The sequence below is a fragment of the Lagenorhynchus albirostris genome, chromosome 3, assembly GCF_949774975.1.
Source record: "Lagenorhynchus albirostris chromosome 3, mLagAlb1.1, whole genome shotgun sequence".
Classification (NCBI taxonomy): Eukaryota; Metazoa; Chordata; class Mammalia; order Artiodactyla; family Delphinidae; genus Lagenorhynchus; species Lagenorhynchus albirostris.
In genome coordinates, this window is record NC_083097.1 from 115656729 (window position 1) to 115671124 (window position 14396).

Sequence of the window (14396 nt, forward strand, 5' to 3'; positions counted from 1 at the left end):
GGCTCTGGGGATCCTCAGTCCTAGCCTGATACTACCACAGGGGCCTCACAAGCCCTCCTTCCACAGCTCCCCACATTTCTGTCAGCCCTCATCCCAATAGTGCACCTGCTCCTACAGCCTCAGTGCTCACCTCTGCCAGGACCGAGACTCAGACCAGACTTATTCCCAAGTCCAAGCTCCCCCCTCTCCATGTGCCAGGGCAGCCCCATTCCCCTATGTCTCACCTTCCCCCTCTCTCAAATCCACCTGAGAGTCTCCTGACACCCTCTTTAAAGAGACTCTTGACCTTGGCCTTAGCCAGGTCCCAACACTTCCTTTCTGTACCCTGCCCTGCTCTGCCATCTCTCCTGGCCCTCCCACCACGGCCTGTCAAATTAAAATGATACTCTTCTGAGCCAAACATTTAAGTTTTCCACAGCACGGTCAGCCCAGCAAACTCCAGCTCTGCCACTCACAACCTGTGTGATCTCAGGCAGATCATTTAGCCTCTCTGGCCATGATTTCCTCATATGTAAAATGTACTTCGAAGGCTACTGAGAGGTTTTAAAGGCAGTGAGTCAGTAGGTATCCAACACTTGATAGACTTTGGGTCTGATCCCCACAACGGCTGAGCCCTGAGGCATCCTACCCTGGCTCAACAGACTCCTGCTTTCCTCCCACCCTCCTGGGAGAGCTCTCTGCAGCCAGCAGCACTCCCAGGCTTCCTGTGTGTTGTGGCATGAGGTGGGCAGGGGAGGGTCTGAGGCCGAGCGAAGAGACTGCAGGGAAGGAAGCCACCAACTTGCCCCAGGTTTCTCTGGGCCTCAGTTTCTCCTCAGCTCAGTGAAGCTGAGATTTCTACATGCAAGGCCAGGATGGGGAGACTTCTACATGGAGGCTGGGAGGGGCTGCCTGAGCAGCAGGAGTGAGCCTCTGGTGCATTGGGAAAGGCAGAAAAACAAACGCACCAGAATCCAAATCAGGAAAGCCCAGAGCAGGGGTTGCCATGGCAACCTGCGGCAGGCTCCCAGCTTCTCTGGGGTGGGAGCAGCGACTTGTCAGGCTCGGCTGCCCCTGCCTCCAAGGCCGCCTCCTCCAGCTCAGTGCAGATCACCACGGACACAGAAGAGGGGCAAGGGCGCAGAGAAGCACCTCTGCCCCGTCAGATGGGCCTGGCAGGCCTGGGCTCCCACTACCAGCTTTATCGAGATTACTCCTCTCCCAGAGTTAGGCCTACACCCAAAGGCCTCCAGAGGGCACGGAGCCACCGCAGTCCCACCACCCAGGCCCCAGCACCAAAAGCTCCAGCCTCACCCATCAGCTGCCTGGGCTGACACGGCATCCCTGCGTGTGGAGATGCCCTCAGGCTTCTGCCAGTGCCAGTGGCCTTGAAACTAATATGTAGGCACAAGATGAAGGGGGCAGTGAGATGATTACCCAGACCCCCCGACATAGCTGGGTGAGGAGGTGACAAGCACGAGTGCCAGGCACTGGTGTAGTGCTTTATGTATGTTTTCTCTCATTTAATAGCATTCCCCTTTGACAGATGAGGAAACAGCCTCAGAAAAGTTAAATGACTTACTAAAGTCACAGAGCCACTCACTGGCTGGTAAAGAGCTGGGTCCCAACTGGGGTTTTCCAACTCCTGGGCCCAGACCCTTCCCACGGGGCCTGTTACTGGATGCCCTGGACTGACCACCCAGCACGTCACCAGGGGACCTCAGGGCGCTATCACCCAAAGACCACCAAAGCACTGTGCCCAGTCTGCACAGACACACAGTAAACAGACAGACAATGGCCTTCATGCTTCCATTTAATGGCCAGGCCAGCACTGCCCAGATGATGCCCAGGCCCCAGTGGGGAAGTCCTCCCTCCTAGCTGGTATCCCCTGAAGAGCCCACCCCAGCCGGTGCCCCTCAGCCTCACTAGCAGCAACCCGGTCTAGTCCCAGTGTCAGGGGCAGCCTCATCTTAGCTCCTTCAGCAAGCTGTTGATAGAGCCCAGGAGTTCCCAGAAGTAGCCCTCATCCTCGCCATCCTGGAGCTCCAGGGCAGCCAGTGCCTGGTACTCAGCCTGGAGGATGACCAGCGTCCTGTTGAGCTGTGGGTCCTGACGGTAGCGGTCCCGACAGGTGGCCAGGAGGGCACCCAGCGTTTGTAGCACCTTTTCGCGGGCATCGTGCTCTGGCAGTGCCAGGAGGTGGGCAGTGATCTCGCACCAGCCCTGTTCCTGAAGGCCTGGCAGGAGGTGCACCTGGCGGTACTGCTGCAGCTTCTCTGGGGACGTCTCCCGCATCAGCTCGGCCTCCTCCTCAGCAAACATCTGCCATCCACACAGCCAGGGGCCAGGGTGTGGGAAGGGGAGAGAACACACAGAGAGCAGTCAGCCCTGCCTTTTGGACTCGAAGGCACATGGCTGACCCATGAGTCTGCACCCTCTTCCTCCTTCCCCTTGGGCCTCAAAGGCCCTTCATGGGAGAAGGCCAACTGGACTCATAGCTTCACACATGCTCTCCAGCCCATCCATATGTCCACCCATCTGTCCATCCATCCACTCATCAAAAACAACTGTGTAATGTGCCAGGTGCTGGAGAAACCAAGATGGAGACATGGTCCCTGCCCTCAAGGAGCTCAGGATCTATCAGGAGATTAAAAATTAACTGAATAAGTCCTAAATATCATGATACATTTCATCCAGCAGGGTGGTGTGGAGGCAGACAGTCTGGATTCAAATTCCTGCTCCACCACTGACAGCTGAATGATGGAATGACCTTGGGCTAGCACTTTGCCTCCCTAAGACCCAATGCCATCATCTCTTATGTGGAGGAGAGGACGTAACCCCTTCAGGACTGTTGGGAGAACTCAGTGGGACAGTGACCATGCAGCCAGTGCCCAGCACAGAGAGCACACTCACATGTGAGCTTCGCCATCAACAAACGTTAGCTGTACCAGCAGCAGCATCACATCACCATCACCACAACTACAGATCCACTCCCTCATAGGAGTTAGGGCATGGGCGACAGAGGAGGCTGGCAAGTCCCTGAGCCTTGAGGCGCTTGTGGGAGTTGACCAAGGGGATAAGGGTGTAGGGTCCACAGACACAGGAGGGTTGCAACAATAGGCCTGGGCCCACCTCATGTTTGAAGACCAGCAGGCTGTTATGGTCGATGGGGCACAAGGGCCAGGCTGGGGCCCAGAATGCTCGGAGCCCTGGGAGTCCCTGGCCATTATGCAGAGGGCCTGGGGAGTTGAGGAAAGTTTGGGCAGGAAGCCACATGCATGGCCTGTGTCTGGTAAGTGCAGAAACCCAGCCCCATCAGAATATGGTGGGAACCGATCCTGCCAGGCTGCCAGAGGAAACACCTGAAACCCGACAAGTTACCAACTTATTTCACAATGCAGAGTACTAATCACTGTACAATCACGGCAAGCCACCAGGAGTCTACCAACTTATTTCAAATGTCAGAGGAAGGCTATGCAGAGATGGAGGGTCGGCAATGTGTAGAGATGTCCCATACTGGTTGTACTAAATGTACTTGCAAGAAGAAAGAAGAAATCACTGCCCTAACTCCAGGGGAGGATGAGGCATGCAGATGACAGGGAAGGCAAGAGGGAAGCCCAGAAAAAGATCAGGGGCCACAGTGGAGAACCTGATGGCTGTGGCGCTTGTTGGAGCTGGCAGAGGAAGCAGGGGAGGAGGGGGGTCAGCATCCTGGGACAGAAAAGGCTGAGAGGGATGGAGTAGTCCTTTCCTAACATACTCCCAGGTCCTGCCAGCTCCACCTCCAAACACATCCCAGTCCTCCCAGCTCTCTGCCCCATGGGCGCTGCTCCTCACTGCACTTTCGCAGTCTCCTGCCTCCCGCTCCCAGCCTGCATCCTCCAGTCCTCTGACAGCAGACAATGACACAGCCCCAAACCCTTCACAACTTGGCATTTCTGATGATAAAGACTGACTCCCTTCACTGGGACTTGGAGGCTCTTCAGGATCTGGCCCTGCCTGCACTTGGGCTCCTCCCCACACATGTCCTCACTCTGGCACCAGTCACACCAACTCTCCCCCAGGATCTATGTACGTGCAGCTCCCACTTCCAGGCACCCTCTCACCCAACACTGACTCCACAGTCAACTTGACTCACCCCTCATTTCTCACTCAGCACCTCCTTTGACTCCCCAGAAGAGGTTAGGGCCCTGATCATAAGCCTCCGGGGCCTACATGCTCTAGGAGATTCTCTGATAAATGTCTGCCTGAAAGCACCAGGAGGGCAGGGATCATGGGGCTGGCACAGCACTGGCAGGGCAGATACCCAGTCAACACCTGTGGAAGGAACCAGCGGGCAGGTCACCCCTGCGGCCCTTCAGCTCCAAGAAGGCACGAGAGGACGTGGGCTCATGACCACAGGAGGGCATTCCAGCTCTGCAGGAGCCCAGATGTCAGGGCATAGTTTCTTAATGGAGGGCCCACCAAGAGCCAAGGGACAGAAGAAGAAATGCCTGGGGTCTGGCAGACCACAGAAGGGGTAAGCCGGTGAGCCAAGGACCCTAACAATCTGAGAGGTGGTCCCACACTCTCATGGGAATTCTGCCTTCAGCTGCTACCTCCCGACACCAAAGATGCCCTCAAGGTGCATGGCACCCCCCGGTTGGCAACCTGTCACACCTCTACCTTCAGGCAGCTCTGGATCCATCCCCAGATGGGTTTGGCTAGTTTGACTAGCTCTTTATTCTCTCTGAGAAACCATAAGAACAAGAAGCCCTGACTGCCTCAAGTGTAAAGTATGGCTGCCATCTGTTCTAACACTCTCTGGCTGCAACTCCTCCACGGTCCTCCACCTGCAGGAGGATGGCTGTCTCCATACTGTTTGCAGAGAGACGCCACTCCCTCCCTGATCTTCACAGCACCCCAAAGCCTCAAAGGTCGGCTCCGGGGCAAGCTGACTCAGGGGCCTGCCTCTCACCAGGGCAGCCTTGGTGAGACTGCCAGTGGTAGCTCTCCAGGGATGAAGCAAAGTCACGGTGCCCGCTACGCCAGGGCTGGGGGCAGCAAAGAGACACCCAAGTCACAAGGGCAAAGTGATAGGTTTCTCCCGGGAAATGCCAAGCCTGTGTACATGTCCTTCCCCTGGCTTGCTGGCCCACTCCCAGGATGTCAGCTGTGCCCTGGCCTTATTAATTGGACGTGAGGACCACATGGCTGCCTACTGTCTGAGAAACAGGGTTTCTGCAGCTTAGAGGGGTGGAGGAAGAGAAAGGGGGAGAGGGGGAGAGAGAGAGGGAGAGGCTGAAAGACAAGACAGGACAAGAGAGACAGAGTGAGTGAGTGCACACACACAAAAGCCAACAGGTGGAGAGAAAAGCAGCAACAGACAACCCTGATCCTTGGCCTGAGGCCTGGCGGGAGGGGTGCGCAGGGGAGGGCCAGGGAGGAAGGGCTGGGCCCCTCTTCCTCCAACATTCAGAAGTGGTTTCCAGCGGCTGCCCAGCCCTGCTCCACTAATCCGCAGTTGGCTGTAGGGAGAGTGTGGCCCCAGAGAGGCAGCTGAGAAAACCCTGCCAATGCTCTCTGCAGCAGCTGAATTAAGAATCAGCCCTGGCTGGTTTTACCCTCTCCTTAATTAAGACACTTCTCAGGCTCAAAAACACCAAAGTGGGCTGGGGACCAAGTCTCCTCCCAGATGGCAAGCCCGTGGGTCCCTGGGTCCTTCAGTGGCAGCCAGTCTGAGCCCCTGCCCAGAGCCAAAGCTCCCAGAGGAGGCACCTCCAGGTTTCTAGAATCTTAAGATTCAGCATCATTCCAGCCCCTGGCTCCTCAGTCTCCTGGCTGCTGTGATGGCTCCCAGACACAGCTGCTCCTGGTCACCCGCACCCTAGGTTTCAGCCAAATGACCTTTTATTCCATGAAGGGCTGATCCTGGCTGTTTCTGGCTTCTGGTCACACTGACCCTTCATCATGCTAACCCCTGACCACTGCCAGTGCCCCCTCCTCCCCTCCCACTCCTCACCAGCCCTCAGGTTTTAGCTCAGCAGTCACTTCCCACAGGACATCTGCCCTGACATCTCAGAAATCCTGGGCTCCACAGCATTCCTGTCAGCCCAGCTCAGGGCTGGCATGTTTGCTCAGGACACTCAGCTATGAGGATGTAGGGAATGGATGGAAGATATGGGGAGTGGGGAGGGTCAAATGGCCAGAAACAAACACAAAGCAAAGTGCACGGGAGGCAGGACAGGCCTGGGCACTCACCTTCTCAGTGACCAGGTCGTAGAGCAGAGTGACCACGCGCACGGCCAGCACCTCCATGCCCTTCTCCTGGACCAGACTCCTCAGCACCTGCAGTCCCCCCAGCTTCAGGAACTGCTGCTGGGCATAGGGGAAGTGTCGCAGTAAGGAGCACAGGGCAAACAGAACCTGGGGAGGCACAGATCCAGATGGGTGAGGGGCCACAGAAACTAGGCCTTGGGGCAAGCACCCAGAGGTGCCCCAGCTACCCCAGCCCAGCTCCCATTCTTCCCGGCCCCAACCACCACCCTTGGGTATAGCTCACCCCAGTACCCAGGGCTGTGAGAGCCAGGAGAGATATCAGACACCTTCAACACCACCCAGTGGACAAACGGAGGCCCAGGGCAGGAAACCAGGGTGTTGAACCTGAGACTGCACCGTGGGAGCAGGCCTTCAGACGCCTCACATACTGCTGTGCTGCTTTAGGTGAAGGGGACCTCTCCCCCTACGCCACCCAGCGGATGGCCACTCAGGCCCCCAAGGGTGACGTGTACAACCCGGAAAGGGACGCTTGTCTTTTAGGCTCCACGGGTGTGCTGGGGTCTGGGCGGGAAAAAGGCAGCAGAAACGCACCTTCTTCTTTGCAGTGAGAGACTGCTCCGTGGCCAGAACGACCAGCAACTTCTGCAAGGCTCCTCCCTCAATGGCCTCCACCTGGACCTTTGGGTTGCTGGAGGGGGAAGCACAGGAAAGCAGGACTTTACACCTACTCACCAACTTGGGGACACGCCCCTGGGCCCAACCCAGGTTAAGAGGGCTACCACCACAGCAGCCATCCCTGGGGAGGAACAAGGTGCACAGGGGGTGTTCCCACTCTGGACAAGCTAGAACTTATCTGGGGAAACAAAAACAAACTGGTGTAGGTCCACCTGGGTACAATGGCCTATGGCACAGACAACAGGGCCAAGGGCCCCAGGCCAGTGTCCACTCCCTATCAGCCAATGGGCTGGGGTGATCTGGGAATGGAAATCACCGCTACCATTTTAAGATCCCTCTGATGCTGAAGGTGCTACTTCAGTGTCCCTCCTATGGAAAGCCTTCCTCCATGCTCCTCAAGCCAGCCTTACATGCTTCCCCCTTCCATGATCCCAGGTGCATCACACTCTGGGGGAATCACTAACGATCTGTTCCCTTCAGGGTGTGTAGCTCCAGGGCCAGGGACCCCTTCCTCTCTCTCTCCTGGGTGGAGCACACAGACAGTATAGAGTAAACACTTATGGGAGGGAGGCAGGCAGAAAGAACAACATCCAGGGAGCCTTTGCATCCCTGAGTAGATCCTAACCCAGCTGCCTCCCTGCTGGACCCTCCACTATGTGACAGCAGCTACTATGATTGTCCCCGTATCTCAGCACTCAGCACAGGGTCTGCCATGGCGTAGGGCCCTGGACAGTAAGGAGTGAATGAAGCAACATATGTGTACAACCATGACTGACTGCATCAACCAACAAACGGGCAACACTGAAACACAAAGAACCCAGAGCTGCCTCTGGAACGCCAGTCCCCATTCTGGGCTAGAGAAAGAGTGATGAGCTTGGGGCTTCCCTGGTGGCGCAGTGGTTGAGAATCCGCCTGCCGATGCAGGGGACACGGGTTCGTGCCCTGGACCGGGAAGATCCCACGTGCCCCAGAGCAGCTGGGCCCGTGAGCCATGCCCGCTGGGCCTGAGCGTCTGGAGCCTGTGCTCCTTAACGGAAGAGGCCACAGCAGTGAGAGGCCCGTGTACCACAAAAAAAAAGAGTGATGAGCTTTAAACAAATATTTCAGGCAAAGCGCTCATGGATGAAAGGATGGGGGTCCTGGAGGGTGAGACCTCCTCTAGGGCAGGGTGCCAGACAGGGACATGGCTGGGAACCCCTTACTTTCTAAGATCAAACTGATGATGAATTAAGGAGCAAGTGCCAAGCGCAGAGATCTGTGTAGTTAGGCCTTCGAAGAAGGTCAAGATTCCTTCATCAGCAGCGTATGAGGCCTCAGAAAAGAAAGGTGGCAGGCATGTAAAAAGCCTGAGACCAGCAGCAAGGGGAGAGGCTGGACCAGAGGTGAGACAGTGGCTGTCACCCTCACCCAGACAGCAAGCACACAGAGGGCACCCAGTCTCTTCTGGGCCCTGGCTGCCTTATCTTAGCATGGCCACCACAAAGTACCCTGGAGACCCAAAAAGCACCTGTTTCTCCTAACCCACAATCTTAGCAGGGGGCCCTCAGAACATCTTGGAGAGTAAGGCAGAGTACAGACAAATCAGAGAGTCGATTCCTGATCCAAAACCCAGAGAAAAGGGGAGGCAGGTAACAAGAGAGAGAGCACACTGCTGCTCACAGGAGAGGGCGTGGCACACAGCAGGCACCCCATACAAGCTGGCTGGATGGTACGGTAATGGGGCCCAAGTGAGTCCTTGATGGTCCACCCACTACTCCTACCAGGCCCCAGCTTCAAGGTTCGAAGCAGACTTAGCACATGGAGCCAGTTTTCCTGCTATAAAATGGGAGGCGTCTGCATCCCTCTGCATCTTCTCTGCAAAAGGATGCGCAGGGTGGGTGCCGGCCTTTCCCACTGCAACTTCACTTGAGTCTGAGGAGCAGCCTGGAGATGCACTGGGGTCCCTGGGGAAGAAGGCTGACAGCTCCTCTCCAGATAGGCAGGTGGGCGCCAATGCAGGGATTATGGAGCTGAGCCTCTTCCCTGCCCCCTGCTCCCCCAACTTGAGAAAGGCAGCTGCTTCATCAAAGCGTGAGTTAATTAGGGCTGTCTCTGCCGTCATGTGTCTGAGGAACGCTCACCCACAACAGGCAGGGTCTAGGAAAAGAAGTCGACCACGCTGAGAAATTCACACAAACGTCAAACACAGTCTCCCAAGGAAGGGGGGCTGTGAGGCCCAACATCTCATCAGCCTCAGGGAACAGCACCTAGGAGCCCCATCCCCAGTGGGCCTGCAGAGCGGCACAGACAAGGCCCTCCAAAGACGTCATGTGAAGCTTCATCCTTGTCTACAGATCTGCTGAGAACAAGACCCAGAAACAATCACCTGGCTAACCCCGAAAGACAAGCTCAGAGCTCAGGAGCAGAGGGGCCTCCAAGGAGACCCAGCCTAAGCAGCTCCCAGAGTAGCAGCCCTGTCACTAACTTGGGCAGTACTGGGAGAGGGGAGAGACATGAATAATACTGGGACTCTGCCCACCCAGGTTTCAGCTGGCAGAAGGGGAGAGAAGACTCAAACCCCAAAGGGAACCACAGCACAAACAAGAAAACAAACTACCAGGGGCAAAAGGCGAGGGCACATACTGTGTAGGCAAATTCCTAGGATCCTCCAGAGAAAGAATAAGCCAATGGGAGTAAACAAAAGATGCCAAAAGCCAAGAAGATATATGGCTTCCCCAGCATTTTGTCTATCAGAGCCCCAATGTGAGTTAGAAAGGGCCAGAAAGCACTGTCCTAGGAAAGATCTAGAGGCAAGGCACTGTCCAGGCAGTTGCTCAGAGAAGCCCCACGTGCAGAACAGATCCTTGGGGACACTCAGCCTGTTCTCTGCCACTCAACACTCAACAAGCCAGGCTCCACACATAGGAGAGACACCACACCACCGTATTCTACTTACAGGTTTCAGAGCGAATAAATGAACGGCTATGTAACTTTTAGGCTGTACCAGGTGGCTCTGAACCTAAGGTCTGTGGGGGTTCAGAGAAAGAATGTCTGGTCTGGAAGAGCCAGGAGGGCTGCCTGGAAGAAGAGAGACTGCAGAAGACTGGAGTACAAGTGAGGAAGACAGCCTGTGCACCAGACGACAGGCATGTGCTCAGGGAACAGCATGAGCATGTACAGAGAGGCAAGCAGACCATTCAGTGGAAGGCTGCCCTGAAGAATCATAGAAAACGGGGCTGAGGAGCGCAGCTGACTCCTGACACAAGGGCAGGTCAGGCTGCGCCTGAGGATGAGGAGACACAGGACCCATACCCTGCCCAGCAAGCGGAACCTGCTCCTGCTTCTCCTTCCTCGACACACGCAAGGCAAAATGGGGAGTTGGAAACAAGCACTTCTAGGGCATACAGACACAAGAGAGGGCCCAGGAGAAGGGCCTGCCTCAGGACAGTGACCCCAGGGTGGGAGATGAGCTGGAGGGACACTCTGAGCCAGGCATAGCTCACGATTCCCAGGTCAGGCCGACTGTTACGTGGTGTGTGTCGGTATCTGCCCAGCATCCTTTCTTCCTCACCAGGCACTGACACCCCTTTCTTCCCTTCCACTGATGGCTGCCTCTTCCACTCCTTGTGGTCCTGAGGGGGCAGGTCCCAACCCCGCAGGGAGGGCTTATGGCCCAATACTGGCTCATCATATCTGCCCCCCACCAGGCCCTCCGTTGGTTGCCGAGGACTGGCAATCAGAGCTTTTCAGTCTTCTACACTGGAGTCAGGACAGAGAAGTTCTCTTCTTCACAAGGTAGGTAGGTTGCTGTACGCCAGAAGCACCTATAGCCATGCCAATAGCAGCCAGGTCCCATCCCAACCCAAACCATCCCCATGGAAGGAAGCCATTTAGAGCAGGAAAGAATAGAACTCAAACACAGGAGAAGTAAACCAGAGAGAAAAAGGGAAAGCCTGGTGCCTTTTGCCACTTGCGAAAATCACTTTCATAAGGCAATGAATTTACTTTTTCACCTGCAGCAGAGTCCTGAAAACTTGGGTAAGTAGAGGAGGACCATGGGCCAAATGTGGGCCTATGGCTGAGTGGGGCCAAGTGCAGCCTTAGCAGCCCTGGGCCCACACCCTGACTGGCGTAAATGAGGGAACTCACGTAACTCTGAGCTCTACCCCAGGCTTCAGGGCTTCAGTGGCTCCACGGACACATCAGGGGTTCCATACAATACCCTTCCGAAAAAAGGCTTTTAGCACCACCCAAAGAGGCTGAGGAAACACATCAGGAGGGTAGGAAAAACCAGGCTAGCATTTCCAGATGGCACTCAGTCCATCCAGGCAGGGACAGCAGAGAAGGGCTTTTCTTGAGCAATTGCCCTAGAGGGGCAGACACCAACATGCTCTCAGAACCCCTCTCTCTCCAGGCAGCTCAGCCTTGGGCTCTGAATGCTCACTGCTATGTTTTGGGGGAAGAAATGCCCAAAATAGCTCAGAGTGAGGTCTACAGAATGTGCCAGGGTGAAAGTCTGGAGAACTCTTGGTGAGAATCCTGTAAACAATGGCTGATGACCTTGGGCAAGTCCCTTCACTTCAGTTTCTTCACCTGTGAGGCAGAGCTAAAACTACCTTGAGTTAAAGATAGAATAGCTAACGAGCGCCAAAATGCTAGACAATACATTGTGACTGAAAGATTATAATTATAGTGGGTTTGCTACACAAAGAGGCCAGACCATATCCTTGAGAACACTGCTTTTATTCACCCCAGATGCCCCAGGCACATGTATGCTGGCCTCATCCCCCTCCTAGCCTACAGACTCAGGACCAGAGCTGTGGCCCATGCCTGAGGGTGGGGGTAGGGGTGTCTTGCTGGCTGGAAGATGGGTGTCCTGACAGCTGGGGATGTGAGTGAGTTGGAAGGGCAGGGGCCTGGCACGCCTCTCAGCGACATCAGTGGCGCTGGTGTGCTCAAAGTCAACAGAAGGATATTAAGGACGTAGCTCGTCTCCAATGAGATAAATGAGAATAAACCTTGTTCAGGGCTAAGCTGGCTGGACTGAATAAATACCATTAGCACTTGGATTACTGGGATGTTCACAATCAGCAGGCGAGTCAGCTGTCTGTGTGCAGAGGGATGGCAGCAGCTGCTACTCTGTTAATCTTGAAGGCGGGGGGCGGGCGGGGTGCACGCAGAAATGGAAGTGATTGCATTTGCAGAAACCAAACGCTCTGGGTCAGGGTGACTGATGTGGGCAATATGCCAAGGGTCAGAGGTCATATTTCAGCTAACCAAGCTGAGCAAGTGTCTAGGGGGCATTGAGGAGGTAGTGGAGCTGATCTCAGGTTGGCCAGGGGGCTCATGAGAATGCTGCCCACTTCAGATTCAGAAGCTGCCCTCCTCCTTCCCTGTCACTCAGGACTCACTACATAATGTTCATGAAAATGTGAACATTTAGTTGTTCTTAAAGCTATTAGGAATTTCAAGATGGTGAGGGCAGAGCATTAAATCAAACACAGGTCCTTTTCAGTGTGGGGTCCTCTGTAATGCACAGGGCCATGAAGCAGGCACTGCTGGCACCAGGGTGTGTGCACAGAAACAGGAAATGCACAGAAATCCTGTGCACAGGTGGATCAAAACAACAAGGGCTAAAAAGGGAGTTTGAATCAGTGGAAAAGGAGAAAAACAAAAAGGCAGAGTTTCAGGACGGGAAATAAGGATTAGGTTGACCGGTTCGACGGGGGCTGAGGAAATACTAAGGTGAAACCCTTGGTGCAGAGCCTGTGTCATCCGGAGTTTCAGTCCAAACCTAGATATCAGGCTTGTCCACGGCACACTGGGGACATGAGACACATGGGGTATGTGCCCTCTCATGAGTCCCTGCAATATTTCTAAGTAGGACAATTATTATTTCTTCTGTCTTCATAACAGAAGAAAAAGCTACCATTGTTCTGAAATGCTCTCTGCGAAGATGCTGTGAAGTAGGGAAAGGGGGCACACCGCAGGCTTAATCATTTGTGATCCTGACTGGTGACACTGTGCATGCTCATCTTCTTGCCCAGAGAGAAAGATTCCTTCTCCGATGGCCTCATCTTGTTTGTGCCCTAGCGTGTGGCCTTCATCACCTGTGAAACACAAGGACTTGCAGGATGTGTACTCCTGAAATAGGTTCATTAGGGATCTATAGTAGCCTGCCATCTAGGGATTAATAGGGTTAAGCATCTGTTAATCAAGATGTGGACAGTTACCAACTTAAATAAAAACAGAATAGGTTCACCAAAAAAATAAATGCCAAGTACAACTCTTCCACATGAAAGTGAAGCCCCCAGGAGAAACAAAACATCCAGCCTGTTACGAGCTTCATACCACCTAACTGTGGTGGGAACCACATTAGGCCCCTCAGAAGTTCTATCTGAACACTGGAGAAAAGAAGGAGAATCACTGGACCCATTCAAATACAGTCCCCAACCAGATGCCAGTCATTTAAGCAAATGTGGGACACCCACAGTTCACCACAATGATAAAGCTCACAACAGTATCTCTAGAACCTCTTTCCAGACACAAACACACAGAATGATAATCTTCCTACCTCTGGAGAGACAAAGGGGCCTCAGAGGAAGGGGCACTGAAGAATCTTCTTGACATCTGGTAGCTCTCAAACATAGCTCTGCATCATAATCACCTTGGGCATTTCCCCCCTCCCTTAAATCATTTCAGACTGGGCACTTAAAAACTACTACAGAGAATTATACAGAAAAATAACCTACAGAAAAGTTGCAAAATAAAAAAAGACTCCTATCAAGAGTCACCTGTTAACATTTTACTACATTCGCTTTCTCATTTTCTCTCTGTATGTTTATACATTTTTTCTGAAATATTTGAGAGTAAGTTGCAGATCTGATGCCACTTTACCTTTAAATGTATCAAGTGTGTATTTCCTAAGAACATAACCACAGCACAGTTATCAAAATCAGGAAATTAACATTGATACATGATCTATAGATATTCAGATTTTGCCAACTGTCCCAATAATATCCTTTTTAGAAAAATAATTTTGGTCCAAGGTCCAATCCAGGACTTACATGATGAATTGAGAAGCATGTCTTTGAATCTCCTTTAACCTTGACACACCCTTCCTTAGCCTGTCTTTGTCTTTCACTACATTGACAGTTATTTTTTGTTTTTTGGTTTCTTTTTACATTGACAGTTTTGAAGAGTACAGGCCAGTTGTAGAATGTCCCTCAGCCTGAACTTGATGTTTTTTCCTGATTAGACTGAGGTAGTGTAGGTTGGCAAGAATGCCACAAAAGCAATGTCTTGTCTTTCTCGGTGCATCATATCAGGAGGCACATGATGTCATTCAGGCTCACAAGTAGCTGTGTTCACTTTGATTACTTGATCATGGTGGTGTCTGCCAGATTTCTCCACTATAAAGATATTATTTGTCCCTTTTGAATTGATAAATATTTTGTGAGGAGACTCTTTAAGATATGAAGACAGCCTGTTCCTCATCAAACTTT

At 53.5% G+C, this 14396-nt stretch overlaps 1 protein-coding gene across 5 annotated transcripts in view; it reads right to left on the reverse strand.

The window, feature by feature from the left end:
* Positions 1 to 1774: 1774 nt before the first annotated feature.
* The window catches only part of SIL1 (SIL1 nucleotide exchange factor), a 297161-nt gene continuing 284539 nt past the window's right edge, over positions 1775 to 14396 (reverse strand). For all 5 annotated transcript variants that reach the window (XM_060143692.1, XM_060143695.1, XM_060143691.1 and 2 more), the window contains exons 8-10: positions 6829 to 6925; positions 6220 to 6384; positions 1775 to 2301 (exon numbers count right to left, since the gene is read on the reverse strand). In XM_060143692.1, the coding sequence (XP_059999675.1) occupies positions 1945 to 2301; positions 6220 to 6384; positions 6829 to 6925 (619 nt within the window). In that variant the 3' untranslated portion in view covers positions 1775 to 1944. The remainder of the gene's footprint in view (positions 2302 to 6219; positions 6385 to 6828; positions 6926 to 14396) is intronic.